The following is an 18671-nucleotide window of genomic DNA, read 5'->3' on the forward strand; positions in this document are numbered from 1 at the left end:
ACCGAGTTCCTCGGCACTTTGCCGGGCGGCGTGGAGGGGATTCCCCCTCCTTTTGGGCGGCATCAGTGACAAAGGCCTTTTGTTCCCCCCCACCCCGCATTCCATGGCTGTGATGAGCTGCCGCGGCCTCTGCTGAGTCACATCCGGGAGAGGGGCAAGCCCGGGCACCCTGCGCTGGCCCGCGGCTTTCCCAGATCCGGCCCCCCTTCCTCCTCCTCCTCCTCCTCCTCCCCTCCTCTCCTCGGCACACTTTGATGTTCCCCTCCCTGCTCCTGTTTCCCTTATCTCTATGGGTCCCTCCCTGGTGCGGGAGGGGTGCGGGGGTGTCGGTTGGGGACAGACAGACGGACAGAGGGGTAAAGGAGGGGGGTGGTGGATGGACAGAAGGATGGATGGGTGCGGGAAACAGGTGGAAGGATGGAGGGATGGACAGGATCCGGGGAGGCGGGTGGAGGGATGGAGGGATGGACAAGGAGGGAGGGATGGATGCATGGACAGGTGGAGGGAGGGAAGGATGGACGCGTGAACTGAGGGATGGATGGACAGAGGGATGGGTAGACGCAGGGATAGATGGAATGACAGAGGGGTGCAGGAGTGGATGGACTGATGCACAGCCAGAGGGATGCATGGATGCATGGATAGGTGAGTGGGTGGATGCATGGATGGAGGGATGGGCAGGAGAGCAGCGGGACAGACACGTGGAGGAGCAGGATGGGGGGAAGGATGGATTCATGGACAGAGGGACGGACAAGGGGACACACAGACAGCGCCGCCCCCCCCGGGGGTACCTGGGCGGCCCCGCCCCCTCGCACCCTATTGGCTGCCCGGCCCCGGCGTTTCCCGCGCCCCCAATTTATGAATGAAAGAGGAGGGGGCTCCCCCCCCCCGCCCCTGCTCCTTTAACCCTTCCCTGCCCGGCGGGTGCCTGGAGCCTCCTGCGGGACGGGGGGACGGGGCGGGCGGGATCCTGCTTCCCAGAGCCGGGATTGAGCAGGCGGGAGGACCCAGGGCTGGCGTGGGAACGGCCGGGGCGGTGGATCCAACTCGGGGGCACTGGGATTAGGGGAGGGAAGGGGCGCGAGGAGAGAGCGGTGAGGAAGAGGAAGGCGAGGCCGGGCCAAGCGGGGGGAAGGCGAGGGGCGGTGTGGGGCGGGGAAGGGGTGACACCGCGTGGGGGACACGCGGGGACACGCGGCCCAGGCGAGGCTCCCAGCCGAGCGCCGGGGCCCTGCGGCGGGAGGGCGGCTCTGTCTCTTTAAAGGCGCTGCCGGAGCCTTCCTCCCGGGAGGGGCCGCGTGACATCAGCTCGGGGCATGAATGAACAGCGCCCGCCGCGCGCCCCGCTCTCCCGCCGCCCATCGCGCAGGTCTCGGGGCGCCCGCCGGCACCCGACCGGCATGGCCCGCTCGCCCGCCTTCCTCCCCCCGCTCCTCCTCCTCCTCCTCCTCTCCCCCGCTGCCCACGGCGCCGAGGAAGGTGAGAGGGGACCGGGGGGGGTCCGTAGAGCCGGGTTGGGGCTGGGCAGCGGGGAGGAAAAACGGGGATTTCATCTTGGACGGGGCGCCCCGGCCGGCGGCACCCACGGGTGCTGCGGGGCCCGGGGAGAGCGCGGCGGTGCTGGGCCGGGCGGCGGGGACACGCGCGATCGGGCTCCGATCGGGACTTTTTGCAAAGTTTTGGGGACGTTTACAGAAGTTTGGGGGGTTTTGCAAACGTTTCGGGGACGCTTTCAGATGTTTTGGGACTTTGCAAAAGTTTCGGGGTCCCTTTCAAAAGTTTTTGCAACGATTTCGGGACGTCGCAAAGGAAAATGCGGAGCGTTACGAAAGTTTTGGGGCTTCGCGGAGGTTTCGGGTTGTCGCATAGAAAGTCTGGGAGAACTGTGGAACTTGGGGGCTCTGCAAAGGTTTCAGGTTGGGAGAGGGTTAATTGGGGCTTGTCCCTTTTTAGAGGGGGCGATTTGAGCAGCCCCCCACCCTCCCTGACCCGTGCACTGGGGGCCGGATCCTGCTCGTCTGATCCGGGTTGGGGGAACCCGCGTTCCTCGAAACCAGGGGGGAAAAAGACACCGAAACCACTCGCAGAAAATAATATAAAAAGAAGGTGAAATGCATTGAAATTCCCAATGATCCAGGCAGGATCTGGGCCAGGAATACAGAGAACAATGTCAGGAAAACTGGGAAAAACAAACCGCCTCCACCTTGCGTCCCCCAGCTCCGCGTCCCCTTCCCCGGCAGTGCTTTTGCAGCCAAACCTGCACAGGTTTGGGGCAAAATGAAGGGTTTTAGGGACTGGTATTAAAAGCCTGACACCCCCCACCCCACCTTCCCACCTTGCTTTGCAAAAAGATAAGTGGGATCTGGGGGTGCAAAGCCGGGATTTCAAAGCGCCTCTGCCTGAAATCTGCCTGCTGCGAAGGGAAGGATGAAAGAATCCGGCTGCGACCGCAGCGAATGCAAATAACCGGGAGGCCGGTGGGTGTTTTGGAAAGGGAAAAAAAAAAGAGGGAGAAGAAAAATAACCAGTTGCTTTTTTAACCCGGGGAAAAACGCGGAGGAGGGGGGAAGGATAAATCCCCGCGTCGGGGCTGAATTTGCCGCCGGGGGTTTTGGGAAGGGGGGAGAAGAAATTGGGCTTCGGTTTCGGTGAGGCTCTGGCACGGAGGAATTTGGAGCGGTGGCGGCGGGGGGGATGTTGCAATTTGTGGCATTCCCAGAAAGAGTAAAAAGGGGTTGGGGGGAGGGCAAAGAAAAACTCCAACGTGAACCCCGAAAAAGCCACCCAGCTATTTATAAATTTTGCAGCGCCAGCAAAATGGAGCCGGGTGCAGGATTATCATCATTATTAGTATTAATTATTATTGCTATTACTATTAATTGCAAAGTTTCCCCCTGGAATGTGGGGCTCCTGCCTCGCTCGGGACTCGCTGTCCCGGGCCTGACTCAGTGCTGGGCACGGCCTGGCCTCGTGCCCCGCTCTGCCCCGGCCGCTGCGTCACGGGCACAGCCCTGCCGAGAACCCGCCAACTCATTGCACGCGGGAGCCGCCTGAGCCCGGGAGAAAGAAAGATCCCGACGGGATTTTTAAAATCTTTTATTTATTTTCCATGCAAAGGAGGAGAGGAGGGGGGGGAATTTCCATGGAGCGGGAAGGCCGGGATATCCGCCGGCAACGTCCTTCCTGGCCCCTGTTTTTTTAAGAGGGGGGCGGTTGCGGTTCCTTGCGCCGGGCGGTTACGCCAAGCCTTAGACTTTGCCCCGTCCGCACAGGGCACGTCACGAGCTTGCCCGGCCTCAGATGCAGCCGCCGGCTCCCGTTTCCCCCTCCTCCCCCCGCAGTCCATATCCCAATCCCCCCCCTTAGCCCATATTCCGTCTGCGGCGGCCCGGCGCCAGGCGCGGTGAACCCAGGCGTCCGGGAGCCTCGGCGCGTGCACCGGGCGCATTCCTGGCGCCTGAATCACGGGGCGGCCGGCCGGGAGCTTCCGCGCACTCCCCTTCCTCCCGCTCCTCTTCCTCCGGCTCCCTCCGGCCTCCGTTTCCTTTTTCCGACAGGGAGGGCGACTTTGGTGGCGGCCGGGGGGGCGCATAAAACCACTGAAAATGGTGGGAAAAAATAATCACCGCGGGGCCTTTGACCCCGGGAAACTGGGATAGGAGTCGTGGGCGGAAAAATGTCACCGCAGGGCACTGGCCACGGGGGCACTCGTGTCACAGGGGGGCCGTGGGTGACAAAATTCCCAGCCGGGCGCTGACCCCCGTTGCCGTCTCCCCGCAGTGGTGCTGCTGGACTTCGCCAAGGCGCAGGGCGAGCTGGGCTGGCTCACGCATCCCTACGGCAAAGGGGTAGGTGCCCGCGGGGCGGCTGGCGCGGCCGGCGGCGGCACCGGGACACCCCCCAACACGACACCTCCTTTTCTGCTTTTCTCCCCTGTCTCGGCAGTGGGACCTGCTGCAGAATGTCATGAACGACTCGCTCATCTACCTGTACGCGGTGTGCAACGTGCTGGAGGGCGAGCAGGAGAACTGGCTGCGCACCAACTGGATCTACCGCAGCGAAGCGCGCCGCCTCTTCGTGGAGCTGCGCTTCACCGTGCGCGACTGCAACAGCTTCCCCGGCGCCGGCGCCGGCGCCTGCAAGGAGACCTTCAACCTCTACTACGCCGAGTCCGACGTCGACTACGGCACCAACTTCCAGAAGCGCCTCTTCAAGAAGATCGACACCATCGCCCCCGACGAGATCACGGCGCGCGACGACTTCGCCGCGCGCAGCGTGCGCCTCAACACCGAGGTGCGCTCCGTGGGGCCGCTCAGCCGCAAGGGTTTCTACCTGGCGTTCCAGGACCTGGGCGCCTGCGTGGCCCTGCTCTCCGTCCGCGTCTACTACAAGAAGTGCCCGGCCGTGCGCCGCGGCCTGGCCGCCTTCCCCGAGACGGTGGCGGGCGGCGAGGCGCACGCGCTGGCCGAGGTGCGCGGCGCCTGCGTGGAGGGCGCCGCGGCGGACGCGCTGCCCGTGCTGCACTGCAACGCCGACGGCGAGTGGCTGGTGCCCATCGGGCGCTGCCTGTGCCGCGCCGGCTACCAGCGAGGCGCCGGCGAGACCTGCGAGGGTGAGGCTGAGGCCGGGGCGCAACTCGTGACGCGTCGGGCGCCCTACGCTCCGGTCGCTTTCGGGACTTGCCTGGGGGGGAGGAGGAAAGATGGGATGTTCTTGGGGGCGGAGGGGATGGGGAGATGAATTCCTGATGCATCCGGGGTATTTCGGGGACAGGCACCCCCTCCTTGAGCACAAGTGCACTGAGCGCAGCAGGGCTCAGCTGGGGCAGCATGGGGAAAACTGGGGAGGAGAAGATCCACCTCCGGGTTGTTTTATCTTTATCCAGGGAATGCTGGATAGTGTGGGGTGACCCCAAGACCCCCCCTACATCTGTCCTCTCCCCTTCCCACTCCAATCTGGGATGCTCTGGGCCCCTCTTCCTGGGATAACAGCATTCAGGGAAGGGGGAGGATGGATTCCCACAAGGTTTTTGCCCCAAAACGAGCGTCCCTCCTGCTCTCCCCAGAGTGTCCCCCCGGCACCTTCAAGGCGGAGGCCTCGGACGGCGCCTGCGAGCCGTGCCCGGCGCACACGCTGCCTGCGGCCGCCGGCTCCAGCGCCTGCCCCTGCGAGGACGGCTACTTCCGAGCGCCCGACGACCCGGCCGGCTCCCCCTGCACGCGTGGGTGTCCGCGGGGAACGGGCGGGAGACGGGGACGTAGCGGGAAAGGGAGGCGGGATGGGGGAAACGGACCCATGGGATGGGAAACGGGCACCGGGTGGAGAAGGTGATGTGCCGTATGGGGAAACTGAGGCGGGAAATTGAGGAAGGATGGGGGGAAGTTGGCCATGGGATGGGGAAACTGAGGCAGGGGATACCAGAAACTGCCCTGTGGGATGGGGGAACTGAGGCAGGACAGGGAGATGGAGGGAACGGACCCATGGGATGGGGTAAACTAATGTTCAGTGGGAGAAACTGGGGCAGGAGAAGGAGAAATTGGCCCATGGGATGGGGAAGCTGCGTCAGGATGGGGGGAAAGGGAGACAGGAGGGGGCAGATGGCCGCCGGGGCGAGCGAGGCCGGGCCGGGGCCTTGGTGCTGACGGCGCCGTCCGCGCCAGGGCCCCCGTCGGCACCGCGGGCCGTGACGGCCGAGGCGCTGGGGGCCGCGGTGCAGCTGCGCTGGTCGGCGCCGGAGGACGACGGCGGCCGCGGGGACGTCACCTACAGCGTGAGCTGCGAGCGCCGCGGCGCCGAGGGCGGCCCGGGGCGGCCGTGCGAGGGCGGCCTGCGCTACGGGGCGCCGCCGCGGGGGCTGCGCGACACGGCGCTCGCCGTGGCCGACCTGGAGCCGCACGTGGCCTACACGTTCACCGTGGAGGCGCGGAACGGCGTCTCCGCCTTCAGCCCGCGCCGCAGCGTCGCCGCCGCCACCGTCAGCGTCAACCAGACGGGTGAGGACGGTCGCGGCCCGCGGGCCCCGCGGCGGCCGCCACAGCGCCGCGCTCACGGCGCCCTCCCTCCGCAGAGCCGCCGCGCGTCACGGCGCTCAGCCTCGAGGGCCGCACGGCCACCAGCCTGGCGCTGGCCTGGAGCGTGCCGGCCCGGCAGCGCGCCCGCGTCTGGAAGTACGAGGTCACCTACAGCAAGAAGGTACGGCCCGGCCACGCGTGCCACGAGCGCGCAGGTCTCAGCCCGGCCACGCGTGTCGTGCGTGCGTTCTCAGCCTCGTTGCGTGTCACGAGCGTGCCGGTCTCTGCTTGGCCGTGCATGTCATGAGCGTGCTGGGCTCAGCCTGGCCACGCGTGTCCCTGTAGTGCCGTTCTCAGCACGGTCATGCCTGTCGTGAGCGTGCTGTCCTCAGCCTGGTCACATGTGTCACAAGTGCACCGGTCTCAGCCCAGCCATGCACCGCACATGAGTGCCCAGTCATATGCGTTATGAACACGCCAGTCTCAGCCTGGTCACACGTGTCACAAGCGCACCAGTCTCAGCCCACTAGTGTGCGTTGCAAACACGCCAGTCTCAGCCTGGTCACGCATGTCATGAGTACATCAGTCTCAGGCCGGTCATGCCTGTTGTGGTCATGATGTTCTCAGCCTAGCCGTCCATTTGTGTCACGAGTGAGTCGGTCTCCACCCATCCACATGCGTTGCTAGCGTGCTGTCCTCAGCTTGGTCCTGCGTGTCACGTGTGTGCCAGTCTCAGCCTGGCCATGCATGTCACGACTGCACCGGTCTCAACCCATACCATGCATCTTGCGAGCATGGTGTTTTCAGCCTGGCTACCCGTGTGTGCCCCGAGTGCGCCGTTCTCAGCCCAGCCATGCATGTCACGAGTGCTCCAACCTTGGCCCGGCCACGGCCACCACAAGCACCCCGGCCTCAACCCAGCTGCCACACGTGTCACGAGCGCGCCGTTCTCAACCCGTCTCCCTTGGCTCCCCTCAACCTCCAGGCGGACGAGAACAGCTACTCGGTGCTGCGCTGCGAGGACACCTCTGTCACCATCCCCAAGCTGGCGCCGGGGACGGCGTACGTGGTGCGGGTGCAGGCGCTCACCCAGGAGGGCGAGGGCACCTACAGCCCCCAGCACGAGTTTGAGACCCTCCCGGAGGGTGAGTGCGAGCTTTGAGGGGGGAATTTTAAAAAACCAAAACTCTTTGGGGCTCTTTTTTGGTGGGGAACACGGTGATTCGAGCCCCGGTGCGTCCCCTTGTCCCGCAGGCGCCGAGGGCATGGCCTCCGCCGCTGTCATCAGCGGCTCCATCGCCGGCGTCGTCGTGGTCCTCCTGCTGCTGAGCATCTTCCTCTACATCTTCTGCAGGTCGGTGCTTTATCTTCTCTGGGAAAAGAGGTGGGGAAAAACGAAAAATAGTAATAATATAAAAGGAAAAGGGTGTATTTTTTTGCAGTGGGATTCGTGCAGCGGGAATCGCGCTCCACTGGGAGCATCCTGCTCATCCTGGCTTTTTATTCCCACAGGAATCGGCACTCGCGAACACGCCAGGCCTCCGAGGACGTCTACTTCTCCAAGTCAGGTGAGCGCCGGACAGAAGGATGGACACAGACAGGGACAAGGGGACACGCGCAGGCAGAGGGGACACTCACCCTGCCATGTGTCCCCCCCATAGAGCAGCTCAAGCCGCTGAAGACCTATGTGGACCCGCACACCTACGAGGACCCCAACCAAGCGGTGCTCAAGTTCACCACCGAGATCCACCCAGCCTTGGTCACCCGCCAGAAGGTCATTGGTGCAGGTGGGTCCAAAAAAGAGAAAAAAACAACAAAAAAAAGGGGAAATATCCCCTCTTGGGGATATTGTGGGCCCATATTTACTCACCGCTCCCCCGGGGCAGGCGAATTCGGCGAGGTCTACAAGGGCACGCTGAAGCGGGGCAAGAAGGAGGTGCCCGTGGCCATCAAGACGCTGAAGGCCGGCTACACGGAGAAGCAGCGCGTGGACTTCCTCAGCGAGGCCGGCATCATGGGCCAGTTCGGCCACCACAACGTCATCCGCCTCGAGGGGGTCGTCTCCAAGAGTGAGCATCCGGCATCCCCCTTCCTTAGCCCCAAACGCGGGTGAAAACAGAATGAAAAAAAAAAAAAAAAAAAAAACCACCCAAATTGGTGCCTGTTTCAGAGACCTGCAGGAAAAAAGCGGGGTTTTAACCGGCTGATAAGCTCATTTTTGTGTTTTGTTTTTTCCAGATAAGCCCTTCATGATCATCACAGAGTACATGGAAAATGGTGCACTTGACAAATTCCTGCGGGTAGGCGATGCATGATGGCCGGAAATAAATCCGGATGGGGGGAAGGTTTTGCCATCCCCTGAGATGGCTTTTTTGTTATGTATTTGGGTGCCGGGATTTACCTGGCTTTGGGAAAATGCTTTGCAAGGGGGAATCCAGCCCCAGGAAAGCACTGGAGCGGGTGCAGCTGCTGTGGGAAAATCCCACCAGGATCCATTCCTGTGCTCGGGGCGGCCAGTGGAATCAGTACCCAGAGCTGGGAATGGGTGGGAAAGCTGAGTTTAGACCAGGAACAGGTGGAAAAAACTTGGATTTAGTCTGAGGATGGGAAAAGAGGGGTTAAGAAGGTTTCGTGTTTTGCTGCAGGAGAAGGACGGGGAGTTTTGTGTGATCCAGCTGGTGGGAATGCTGCGCGGCATCGCGGCCGGCATGAACTACCTGGCCGGCATGAACTACGTGCACCGGGACCTGGCAGCCCGCAACATCCTGGTCAACAGCAACCTGGTCTGCAAGGTGTCCGACTTCGGGCTCTCGCGGGTGCTGGAGGACGACCCCGAGGCCACCTACACCACCAGCGTGAGTGGGGACAGGGGACAGGACACGCGGGTGGTGCCGGGTGCCCGGTGCTGAGCGCCGCCGGCCTCCGCAGGGGGGGAAGATCCCGATCCGCTGGACGGCGCCGGAGGCCATTTCCTACCGCAAGTTCACCTCGGCCAGCGACGTCTGGAGCTACGGCATCGTCATGTGGGAGGTCATGTCCTACGGCGAGCGGCCCTACTGGGACATGTCCAACCACGAGGTGAGGCTGCTGCTGGTGCCACCAGCCCCAGTGCATGTGACCGTGCCCATTGCACAGTCACCAGCCCCAGTGCATGTCACCGTGCCCGTTACACTGTCACCAGCCCCTGTGCATGTCACCATCCCTGTTGCACCGCCACCACCAGCCCCTTTGAACTTCCACCACCCCTGTTCCCATGTCACCGTCCCCAGCCCTTTTGCACCACCAGCCCCCAACTCGGGGCCCAATGGCCACCCCACCAACGTCGCCACGGCCGCTCCGCAGGTGATGAAGGCCATCAGCGAGGGCTTCCGCCTGCCGGCGCCGCTCGCCTGCCCCTCGGCCATCTACCAGCTGATGCTGCAGTGCTGGCTGCAGGACCGGGGCCGGCGGCCCCGCTTCGCCGACATCCTCGGCATCCTCGACAAGCTCATCCGGGCGCCCGACTCCCTCGCCGCCCTGGCAGACTTCGACCCCCGGTGAGCCCGTGGGCTGGGGAGCTGGGGGGCCGCGTGGGTGACGGGTGGCTCTTCTGGGGACTGGAGGTAGCACCGGCCGCCCGCAGGGTCTCCATGCGCCTGCCCAGCGCCAGCGGCTCCGAGGGGCTCCCCTTCCGCTCCGTGGCCGAGTGGCTCGAGTCCATCAAGATGCCCCAGTACACGGAGCACTTCCTGGCTGCTGGCTACAGCACCCTGGAGAAGGTGGCGGCGATGAGCACAGAGTGAGTGTCACGCTGCGGGGCTGGGGACGGATACGTGTCCCCTCTGTGGTGTGGGGCAGATGTCTCCTCCATGGGGCAAGCAGGGTTTGGGGCTGGATGTTCCCTGAGGGATACTCAAGGCCCGAGTGTTCCCAAGGGATGCTCATGACCAACTCGTCCTCGAAGGATGGTGGGCACCAACCTGTCCCCAAAGGAACAACCCATCCCTAAGGGCTCCCGGGGATCAAGCCATTCCCAAGGGATGCTTAAGACCAAATCATCCCAAAGGGATTTTGGGGATCAACCGTTCCCCAGGGAATGCTCATGACCAACCCATCCTCATTATCCCCTTTAACCGCTTCCCCTGCTCCCGCAGGGACATCAAGCGGATTGGCGTGCGCCTGCCGGGCCACCAAAAACGCATCGTCTGCAGCCTGGTGGCACTGAGGGACCAGCTCGGCGCCGGCCCCGTCTGAGCCGGGGGGACCCCCCGCCTCCCCGAAATACTTGAAGCGGAGCAGTGAAGGGAGCCCGGCCGCCGCCGAGCCGGTCTTATTTATTGTTTCTAGAATTAAGAGAGGGTTTTTATTATTATTATATTATTATTATTATTGAGATTTTTCGCACCGGAGCAGGTGCCGTGGCTCAGGAGATGCTCCTTGGTGAAGCAGGGAGGGGGCAGGGGGAGCAAAAGGGGTAAGAAAATGCCCCCTCTTTCAAAAAGAAAATCAAGTTAAAATTTCAAAACAGGGAGGAAAAAAACCAGATTTCCTCCGCCTCGCCTCCGGCCCTTTTCCCTATATGTTAATTTAAAATGCCTCATTCAGGCCGGGCCCTCTTCTCTTTCAGTAGGTTTAAGGGTTTTTGGTTGTTTAGGGTTGGTTTTTCCTCTTTTTTCCCACATTTCAAGAGCAGGGCTGCCCCTGGCCCCGGCTGCGGCTTCTCCCCACCCCAACCCGGCTCCTCTTTTCCCTTCCTTTTTCCCTATTTATTCTGCCCCAACTCCCGTGCCGCAGCCCGTCTATTTTTTTATTTTTTAATTATTTTTTAATTCCTCCCCCCAAACACCATTCGCTCTGCTGCCAGTGTTACCTTCTCCCCTTCCCCCCTTTTTTTAACATAATTTATTATATATTTTTATATTTATTGAGAGCGATCACATTTCTCCCCAGCTTTCTGCCTGTAAGGGGGGGTGGAAACAGCACTCGGAAACGCCGCACTCTGCCCCCTCACCCTCTTCCTCTCCCCATTGATGATTTAACGGTTTTATTTTTTGTGAGGTTTTAATAAATCTGGTTTTAATAAATGGTTTTAATAAATTTGTGCCTTCTTTTTCTTAAAAAAAAAATCCCCTTTTTGTCCCCTTTTTCTGGCGCCGCAGTGACACGTGGCCATGGAGGGCAGCGCTTCTTGGGCCGCTGCTGTCGGTGCAATGAGCGGTCCCGGCCTCAGCCCTCCTGGCGCTTTGCGGGCTCCCTCCCTGCTGCGGTGAGGAGGAGGAGGAGGAGAAGGCCGAAGGTTGTCACTGGGGATGGGCGAGCTCCTCGATGGCTCTCCGCAGCTGCGAGAGACGGAGCGGCTGCATGTGGCCTGTCGCATGTGTGTGACCCCATCCCCGTGTCCCCCCTGGTGCCATCCTCACCTCGGCCCGTGTCACCGCTCCCACCAGCTCCCCGCCGCGGGTGACGAAGAGCCGCTGCAGCTTGAGCAGCTCGAAGAGGTGGTGGGTCTGCCAGGCGGACGGACGGATGGATGCAGGGATGGACGGACGGACGGATGGACCCATTGGATTCTGCCCCCTCCCAGCGCCCCGCTCCGCTTTCCTGCCCCGCAGCCGCTACCTGGTGCAGCGAGGTCCAGGGCGAGAGCTGCAGCATGATGGGCTCGATGGTGCAGTCGTCCCCCACCGTCCCCGCCGGCTGCAAAGGTGAAAAAAAAAGTTGGAAACACCCCATGGGGGGGGAAAAAAAGAAATAAATGTCTTTTTGGGGAGGACGGGGGTCACCTTCTCGCCGGCGTCACCGTGGCTCTGCAGAAAGGCCACCAGCTCCGTGCGGCTCACGGTGCCCACCAGCGTGGGCGTCTCTATGGGGAAAGGAGGGAGACGGACAGCAGTGAAGGTGATGGGGGGGACGCACGGATCCGGGGGGGATCATCTACCTGCGCTCTCCACCACGGGGAAGTCAGCGGCGTCGGTGGCGGCCGTCAGCGTGGCCAGCACTTCGCCGAACGCGGCCGACTTGGCCAGCGACAGCACCCGGCGGCTCATGAACTCCTCCACCAGCACCCGGTAGGAGCTACGGGCGGGGGGGAAAAGGTGAAAACACCCCTCAAAAATAACAATTCCTGAAAAAAGAGACACCCGGGAGGGTCCTCACGCCATGTGCCGGCTGCGGATGGGCGGCAGGTAGGGCAGCCGCTTGACGATGATGGTGCCGTCGTAGAAGGAGGGCTGCCACTTCTGCGCCACGCCGTTGGCGGCCAGCACGGCCGCGGTGACGGGCAGCGCCCACGCCAGCTGCCCCGTGGCCTCGCACACCAGCAGCGCCGTGGACACCGAGTGCGTCACGGCCCCCGAGAACGCCGCCGCCCCTGCGCAGAGACCCGGCGCGCTCGGTGCGTGAGTGAGCCCCTCGCATAACAACGTCCTCCACCCCACAATACAACTTTATTGTGTGTTTTATTATTATTATTGCTTTCTCTGTCTTCACCTACCAGCCAGAGCGTAGCCGCCGGCGACAACCGGGTACCCCATGGTGACGCCCTGGGGGAAGAGCGCGGCCACCGTCTCGCCCACCAAGCGCCCCAGGGCAGCTCCTGCAGAAGAGGGGTACGGGGTGGATGGTGCTGAACCTCCTGGGGGGACGGATGGACACCCCTCACCACGTCCCAGCACCGGCGGCTGGATGCGACCGACTCACCGTACACAAAGATGGGCATGAAGTAGCCGGCGGGCAGTGGCAAAGTGGTGGCCAGGATGAGCATCCAAAACTGGGGGGACAGGAGGGGAGCCAAGGCAGTGGGATGGACCCTGCACCCCCCAGGAAGGGTTCTGGTGGGGGGCACCTACCTTCATGACCAAGAAGAAGGCCAAGGTGCCGAAGAAGGACACGGAGGGGTGGCACCACTCCTGCCAGAGGTGGCGGGGGCCGCCCGCCGGCGCGTCGCAGCCCAGCTCGCCCCACGTGCGGTTGTCGAAGAGCGACACCAGGTACTCCTTCATGGTGAGCTGGGACAGACACCCGACCCGAGTGACTTTAGTCCCATGAGGGAGAGACCCCCGAATCCGCCACGCCGGCCACTCACCTGGGAGGCCATGAACTGGCCCAGGCTGGGGGGGAAGGTGATGGAGGCCAGCAGGAGCACGATCAGCGCCGTGTAGACGGGCTTGCTGCGGGGCGAGGGACGCGCTGGGGGCTCCCGCGGGCCAGCCCGGCTCCCGCCCGCTCCCTCCCGTCCCCGCCGCGCGGCGACGCTCACTCCGTGCGGAGCAGCTTGGCCGTGAACTTGTTCACCCTGACGTAGCCCAGCAGCCAGCGCTGGCAGAAGAGGTAGGCGCAGGCGACCACCCCGCAGATGACCCTGCCGAAGCGAGAGGAGATGGGGTGGGAATGCTGAAGGCCCTCAGGAAACAACAACAAAAAACAGTGTCCGTGCCACGCATGGGAAAAAATGTTTCCTGCACCCAACCCGTGCTGCTCCGTACCCCAGGGCGAGGAAGAAGAAGGTCTCCCGGAGATCAAAGGGGAAATCGAGCTTGAGGTTGGTCTTGAAGAGCGCGATGATGGTTTCTGGGAGGAGGAAGGAGGCCGTGGGGCCGGGGCAGCGGCCTCCGCGCTGAGCGGGGACGCGCGGTCCCCGCGCTGCCCGCGCCGGCCTCACCTTGCTCGCTGTTGAACACGGCCAGGAGGCGGAACATGAAGGCGCCGCAGGTGGCGGCGAAGAAGCCCCGCCAGTAATCGCGCACGGCGAAGTGGGAGGCCATCACCTCGATGCTGAAGAGCACCCCTGGGCACAAGGGGAGGTGACGGCGGCCGCTGGCGCCCCCGCCGCGTGGCCCGTCCCTGGCCAGGGCGCGCGGGCGCCGCGCTCTCACCGCTGATGGGCGCCCCGAAGACCGTGGCCACCCCGACTGCATGCGCCGCCACCAGCATCTCGTTCTGCTTGAACTTGTCCTGCCGAGGAGTTGCCCATGAGCCACATTCTGATTTTTTTTGGGGGGGAAAAGGGGAAGATGGCAGGGAATGGAACCCGAAAACCAAGCAGCGACAGCCTCACCTCGTACTCCTTGGTCACTGATGTCCGCATCTTGCCCAGGTACACTGCCAGCATGGCAGAGATGTGCACGCAGGCGCCCTGGGGATACCGGGCTGAGCAAAGGCTGGATCCCATTGGATCCCACCCCCGGGAGCACGGCATCCGCAGATGAATCCCAGCCCGGCACTGGGCTACTCACCACTTTGCCCAGGAAAACGGTGCTGCCGCAGGCCAGCATGCAGGTGAGCCCCACCACCTTGGCGCCGAAGTTCTTGATGGACAGGTAGTCCTCCAGCATGACACCCGTGAGGATGGTCTTGAGCTCAGGGATGCCGGAGCCTGAGGAAACACAGATGGGATGCTCAGACTCCAGGGCCTCTCCCCAGGGCTTTTGGGAGGTCCCATTGGTGCCACGGCCAGTGCTCACCCCCCGAGTGCGCCGTGATGCTCTGTGAGAAGCCGGTGGAGAAGGCTGCCAAGGCCACCGGGTAGATGGTCCACGAGAGGTATTTGAGCACCGCATAGTCACCAATCTCTCGGTAGAGCCAGCGGTGGGCTAGGAAAGAAGCGTTGGGAAGGAGAGGGAAAGCACCCGCTGGGAGGCACGCCGGGGCCGAGCGTCTCCTTCCCGGCCTTCGGGTCCTCCAGCACCCGCCGTTCCACCCCACGCACACAACAGCCGTTGTTTCCCAGCGGGATCAAGCCCTGGAGGGACTCCAGGATGCCCAGAGGGTGCCAGCACCCCAAGGGCGCCGCTCCGGTGCCCACCGCCCGGTGCTCCCGGGCAGGTCGGCGTTACCCTCGAAGAGCCTGAAGATGATGAGGTCTATCATGAAGCTGATCATGGCCATGATGACGCCCAGGGCGAAGAGGAAGTACCAGTCCTCGCCGACGCGCAAGAGCTGCCGCCGCACGAACCCCAGGCACCCTGCGGGATGCCGGGGCTTGTGAGCCGCCCCCCCCATCAACCAACGGCACCCGGGGACCCACCGAGGTGGCCCTCACCTTGGAGCCGCCTCCGGGCTTTGGGGCAGGGTCGCCAGCTCTTCTCCCACACCAGCACCCGCTCCACCGCCTCCTCTTCCTCCAACCTGTCGCCGTCCCTGGGCTCCACGCCAGCCTCGGAGGCGGCAGGAGGGCAGATTTCCGCGTCCCCGGCGCTATCCAACATCTCCGCGGGGCTGGAAGGTGCTCGGGGAGCTCCCCCGGCTTCACCTTGCCGGGGCTGCTGGCACCGCGCGGCCGCCTCCGCCGCCAGCCTCTGCGCAGCCCCAGCCCTGCCCCGGCCGCGGGCTCATTAAGAACGACCTTGACAGAGTCACCCAGCCCGGCGCGGCCGGAGCCGGCGCCGGCCGGAGCGCGCGGGGAGGCCGCCTCCCGCCCCGCGCACCCATCGCCCTCCTCTTCCCGGGCGGACGCGGCCGCTCTCCGCCGCGCGCGGGGACGCTCACGATGCTCTCGCGGAGGGTGGCCCGAGGTGCCCCGAGGCCGTTCGGCACCAAGCGGGCCCGCAAGTGGCCGCGGCGGGCGACCGTGACTCAGGCACCAGCTGCAATTACTCAGCGTTGCGTTTTGGAGCTCCGGAGGCCCCCTCGCTGCCCCGGGGCAGCGCGTGGCCGGGCCGCGGGCCAGGCGGCCCCGACGCGCCGCAAGCCTGGCCCGGCCGCCGCATTTTTTGGCAGGGCCGCCCAGCGGGTCAGCCGGGCCGGCGCGGGGGCCCGGGCAATAACGCCTTACATGGTCCCTTCCCGGCGCCGCCGCGAGCGCAGCCCTTCGCTCCCGGTTCCACATCCCAGCCCCTCGTTCCAGGCACGGATCCCAGCCCCTCGTTCCCGGTCCCTCATCCGAGCCCCTCGCTCCCGCGGCAGCACCCGGGCGCCACCGGGGCTTGGAAAGGCTCCGCGGCGGCGCCCGGCCAGCAGCCAGGCGGGAGAAATCCGTGTCCGCGGCTGCTCTTTTCCAGGAAGGGCGGCACGTGCGGGACACCGCGACCTTCACCTGGGGGGACAAACAACAGCCTCGCGGCGACGGTGGGACGGGGACCCCCTGCAGCCCTTCCCGACGGTGCCCCAGCGCTAAGGGCGCTGCCAGCACCTGGCGCCAGCCCCGTGTCCTCCCAAGGGCACCTCCGGCTCCTAATAACTCTTAGTGACGTCTCTATTATTATTGTTGCTGTTGCCATAAACCTCACGCGACCTTCGCAGGCCGCGAGGAGCCACCAGCTCCTGGAGCGGCGGCTCCACAGAGCCTTTTTGCTCCCCTCCATGGGTGCCGGGGAGCGGGGGTCAGAATTAGCACTTTGGTCCACACCTCGTGCTTTCTTCTCCCCTTCCTTTTTTCGGGAAGTTGGGGGCTGCCAGGAGCTGCATTATCCAGGCAGACAGGAATGCCAGCGACGGGATCGGATTCTTCCCTTTGCCGCTTGTTTGTAGCCAGGAGGGTAAGGAGGAAGGGGGGGGCCTGCGGAAAAATTTCTACCCTATGCGGAGTGATGTAGCAGGACCTAAATTTAGCCTGTTTTACAAGAGGTCTGGAAGGCAGCCCACAGCCTAACAGGCTTTATAAGCTCCACGGCTGCCTCCGAGCTCACTGGCTCCGTCCACGAGGCTTCCCGGTCGCACCTGGGGTCCGGGTTTCTCTCCAGACAGCTCCTCCAGCATCTCACTTGTTGCTTTCCCATTTTTTTCCCCACCTTGGACGTTTCACTCTTGGCTTTTCCCCTATCCTGGGAGCACTCGCGGCGGTGCATGAACTTGAAGTCCTCTTCGGCTTTCCGCTCGGAGCGCAGCTTCCACCGGAGCTCGTCGCCATCTCCCGGACGCCCCATGGAGCTTTTTGGGACCTTTGTGCGGCCACGCACGGAGCCGATGGGTTTCCCAGGTAAATTGGGCTGGGCGGAGCAAGAACCAGCTGGGGAGAAAAGCCCCGGGAAAGGGTGATGCTCCTTGAATCGCCCCTGCTGGTGCCGCAGCGTCCAGGGGGGTGGATGGAGCAGGGGGTGGAGGGGTCCCCGCGGAGCTTCGCGAGCGCCTCTGCCGTCCCGCAGCTCGGCCCGGCAACGCGGGCAACGTGAAGACCCTGGGCAACACCTACCAGTTCACGGTGGACGTCAGCGACTTCGCCCCCGAGGACATCATCGTCACCACCTCCAACAACCACATTGAGGTGCACGCGGAGAAGGTAACGGCTGCGTGCGCCCCCCGAGCCCTCACGCTCCGCAGGGCACCCCCGGGGCTGCCGCTGGGCACCGCGACCTTGCGGGAGGCTGCGCAGCCCAAGGGATCCCGGAGACCTGATCTGCGCTGCTCCCTAATGGATTTGGCACCCATAAAATCCTGGGAGAGATCCCCCCTCCTGGCACTGCCCTGGCACGCCTGAGGCCGGGCAAACTCGTGTCGTGGCTCCTTCCCCTACCGCCCTCGGTGAGAACAGCACCCTCGTGTGCGCACAGCCCCGGCCGATTGACGCGTGTCCCGCTGCCGCCTGTCACCCCGCACACCTGTAGGGAGCCCAACACCAGCACCCCCGCGCGACAGGCGGTGCTGCCCGCCGCGGCGCTCCAACGCGCTCCCCGCTTCCCTCCGCAGCTGGCCGCCGACGGCACCGTCATCAACACCTTCACCCACAAGTGCCAGCTGCCCGACGACGTGGACCCCACGTCCGTGTCCTCGGCGCTGGCCGACGACGGCTCCCTGACGATCCGCGCGCAGCGGCAGCCCGCCCGGCACACCGAGCACGTCCAGCAAACCTTCCGGACTGAGATCAAAATCTGAGCCGGGCGGCACAGGGGGGACCAGCCCGGGGAGGCCGGCGGGGACGCATCCACACGGAAACCCTCCCCACATCCCTCTAGACGTAGGCGCTGATGTTTGGGTAGCGTTTGGGCTAAGGGGTTATTTATTTAGCTGCGGGAGCGCGCGGGGTGGGATGGCGCCGTGAGCCAGCTCTGGCGCAGGGGGACACGGCAGCGCCCCGGCTCCGTGGCCGCGCACAGCGCGTGGATCAGCTCCTGCTCCGGGCTACAGCCGCCGGGAGCCGCGCGGAGCTGCTGGGATGCGACGTGCCTTGTCCCAGAGGGAAGAGATCTGGACGCACCCTGATCCACGCTAAGCCAGGAGGGGAGCCCAGCCATGGGACATCGCGATGGAGGGGCTTGTGACGACGGCGCGAGTCTTCGCTGCGGCTCGGGAAGCCTCAGGGGCGGGAGGACCGCGGGGATTTGCGGCGAGAGCGCCGGAGCCACCCGGCCCCCGGGACAGGGCGGCCGGGAGCCGTGGCCGGTGCGCGAGCCCTTCCCCGCGCCGCTTTTCTGCGCAGAGCTTGTACGTGGCGCGCTATAAACGTCGCAGATCGCCCTGCCCGGCTCGTGCTTCCCTGCTGCGCTTTGCACCCCGCGGCTGCAGGGGACTGGGCGCCGCGGTCCCTTGGGTGCTCCTATGGCAGCGATTCCTTCATCCCCAGTTTGCTGAGGAGCCCCCGTCCCCGCAGGCTCCGTGTCACCCTCAGGCCCCTCTCCTGGCTCTGTTGGTCACGAGTGTGGGAGGCCTCAGCCCTGCCGGGACCAAACAGGGCTGGGATGTGTCCAGGAGACCGGAGCATCGGCCACCGCGCGCGCCCGGCTCCCCTGGTCCTCTCGCGCCTTTGCTCCT

General features: G+C 64.3%; 3 protein-coding genes across 8 annotated transcripts; 2 read left to right on the forward strand and 1 right to left on the reverse strand.

Annotated features, from left to right (window-relative positions):
• Window positions 1–1397: 1397 nt before the first annotated feature.
• EPHA2 (EPH receptor A2) lies at window positions 1398–10342 on the forward strand. The gene is made up of 17 exons (XM_088529615.1): window positions 1398–1476; window positions 3778–3845; window positions 3943–4609; window positions 5063–5218; window positions 5658–5990; window positions 6065–6189; window positions 6994–7153; window positions 7263–7362; window positions 7521–7576; window positions 7670–7795; window positions 7895–8077; window positions 8247–8308; window positions 8654–8863; window positions 8937–9086; window positions 9351–9544; window positions 9631–9786; window positions 10142–10342. Exons 1-17 carry the CDS (start codon window positions 1398–1400, stop codon window positions 10239–10241), a joined length of 2925 nt encoding a protein of 974 aa, XP_088385741.1. The 3' UTR covers window positions 10242–10342.
• Window positions 10343–11204: 862 nt separating this feature from the next.
• Window positions 11205–15193, reverse strand: LOC104570501 (chloride channel protein ClC-Kb). The gene is made up of 19 exons (XM_088529503.1): window positions 15028–15193; window positions 14822–14950; window positions 14450–14578; window positions 14222–14361; window positions 14044–14121; window positions 13862–13940; window positions 13648–13773; window positions 13472–13556; window positions 13246–13347; window positions 13072–13156; window positions 12836–12994; window positions 12687–12756; window positions 12481–12582; window positions 12144–12357; window positions 11926–12062; window positions 11771–11850; window positions 11607–11684; window positions 11408–11494; window positions 11205–11326 (listed from the first exon to the last, which is right to left on the reverse strand). The coding sequence occupies exons 1-19, from the start codon at window positions 15191–15193 to the stop codon at window positions 11288–11290; spliced, it is 2085 nt and encodes a 694-aa protein (XP_088385629.1). The 3' UTR covers window positions 11205–11287.
• Window positions 15194–16758: 1565 nt separating this feature from the next.
• HSPB7 (heat shock protein family B (small) member 7) lies at window positions 16759–17795 on the forward strand. Of its 6 annotated transcripts, none has more exons than XM_088529522.1 (3): window positions 16759–16906; window positions 17061–17202; window positions 17610–17795. In XM_088529522.1, the coding sequence occupies exons 1-3, from the start codon at window positions 16770–16772 to the stop codon at window positions 17793–17795; spliced, it is 465 nt and encodes a 154-aa protein (XP_088385648.1). In that variant the 5' UTR covers window positions 16759–16769. The 6 variants fall into 6 exon arrangements, with proteins under 6 accessions (XP_088385648.1, XP_088385650.1, XP_088385647.1 ...); XM_088529524.1 differs by having other exon boundaries at window positions 17061–17187; XM_088529521.1 differs by having other exon boundaries at window positions 16759–16905; window positions 17057–17202.
• The last annotated feature ends 876 nt before the right edge of the window (window positions 17796–18671 follow it).

This window comes from Tinamus guttatus, unplaced genomic scaffold (assembly GCF_059628265.1).
Source record: "Tinamus guttatus ecotype Peru unplaced genomic scaffold, ASM5962826v1 Tinamus_guttatus_pri_ptg000332l, whole genome shotgun sequence".
In the NCBI taxonomy this organism is placed as follows: Eukaryota; Metazoa; Chordata; class Aves; order Tinamiformes; family Tinamidae; genus Tinamus; species Tinamus guttatus.

What these genes read in the sequence shown, in the direction of transcription:
- EPHA2 (XM_088529615.1), top strand. Translation starts at nt 1,398, where the DNA reads ATGGCCCGCTCGCCCGCCTTCCTCCCCCCGCTCCTCCTCCTCCTCCTC. An exon ending in GGCCGGCTCCCCCTGCACGC is followed by an intron (nt 5,219 to 5,657) that starts GTGGGTGTCCGC and finishes CGTCCGCGCCAG; the next exon opens with GGCCCCCGTCGGCACCGCGG. An exon ending in CTGGCAGACTTCGACCCCCG is followed by an intron (nt 9,545 to 9,630) that starts GTGAGCCCGTGG and finishes GGCCGCCCGCAG; the next exon opens with GGTCTCCATGCGCCTGCCCA.
- LOC104570501 (XM_088529503.1), bottom strand. Translation starts at nt 15,193, where the DNA reads ATGTTGGATAGCGCCGGGGACGCGGAAATCTGCCCTCCTGCCGCCTCC. An exon ending in GCCAGTTCATGGCCTCCCAG is followed by an intron (nt 12,995 to 13,071) that starts GTGAGTGGCCGG and finishes TGTCTGTCCCAG; the next exon opens with CTCACCATGAAGGAGTACCT. An exon ending in CGGCGGCTACGCTCTGGCTG is followed by an intron (nt 12,358 to 12,480) that starts GTAGGTGAAGAC and finishes GTCTCTGCGCAG; the next exon opens with GGGCGGCGGCGTTCTCGGGG.
- HSPB7 (XM_088529521.1), top strand. Translation starts at nt 16,770, where the DNA reads ATGAACTTGAAGTCCTCTTCGGCTTTCCGCTCGGAGCGCAGCTTCCAC. An exon ending in GCCGATGGGTTTCCCAGGTA is followed by an intron (nt 16,906 to 17,056) that starts AATTGGGCTGGG and finishes GCGAGCGCCTCT; the next exon opens with GCCGTCCCGCAGCTCGGCCC. An exon ending in TTGAGGTGCACGCGGAGAAG is followed by an intron (nt 17,203 to 17,609) that starts GTAACGGCTGCG and finishes TTCCCTCCGCAG; the next exon opens with CTGGCCGCCGACGGCACCGT.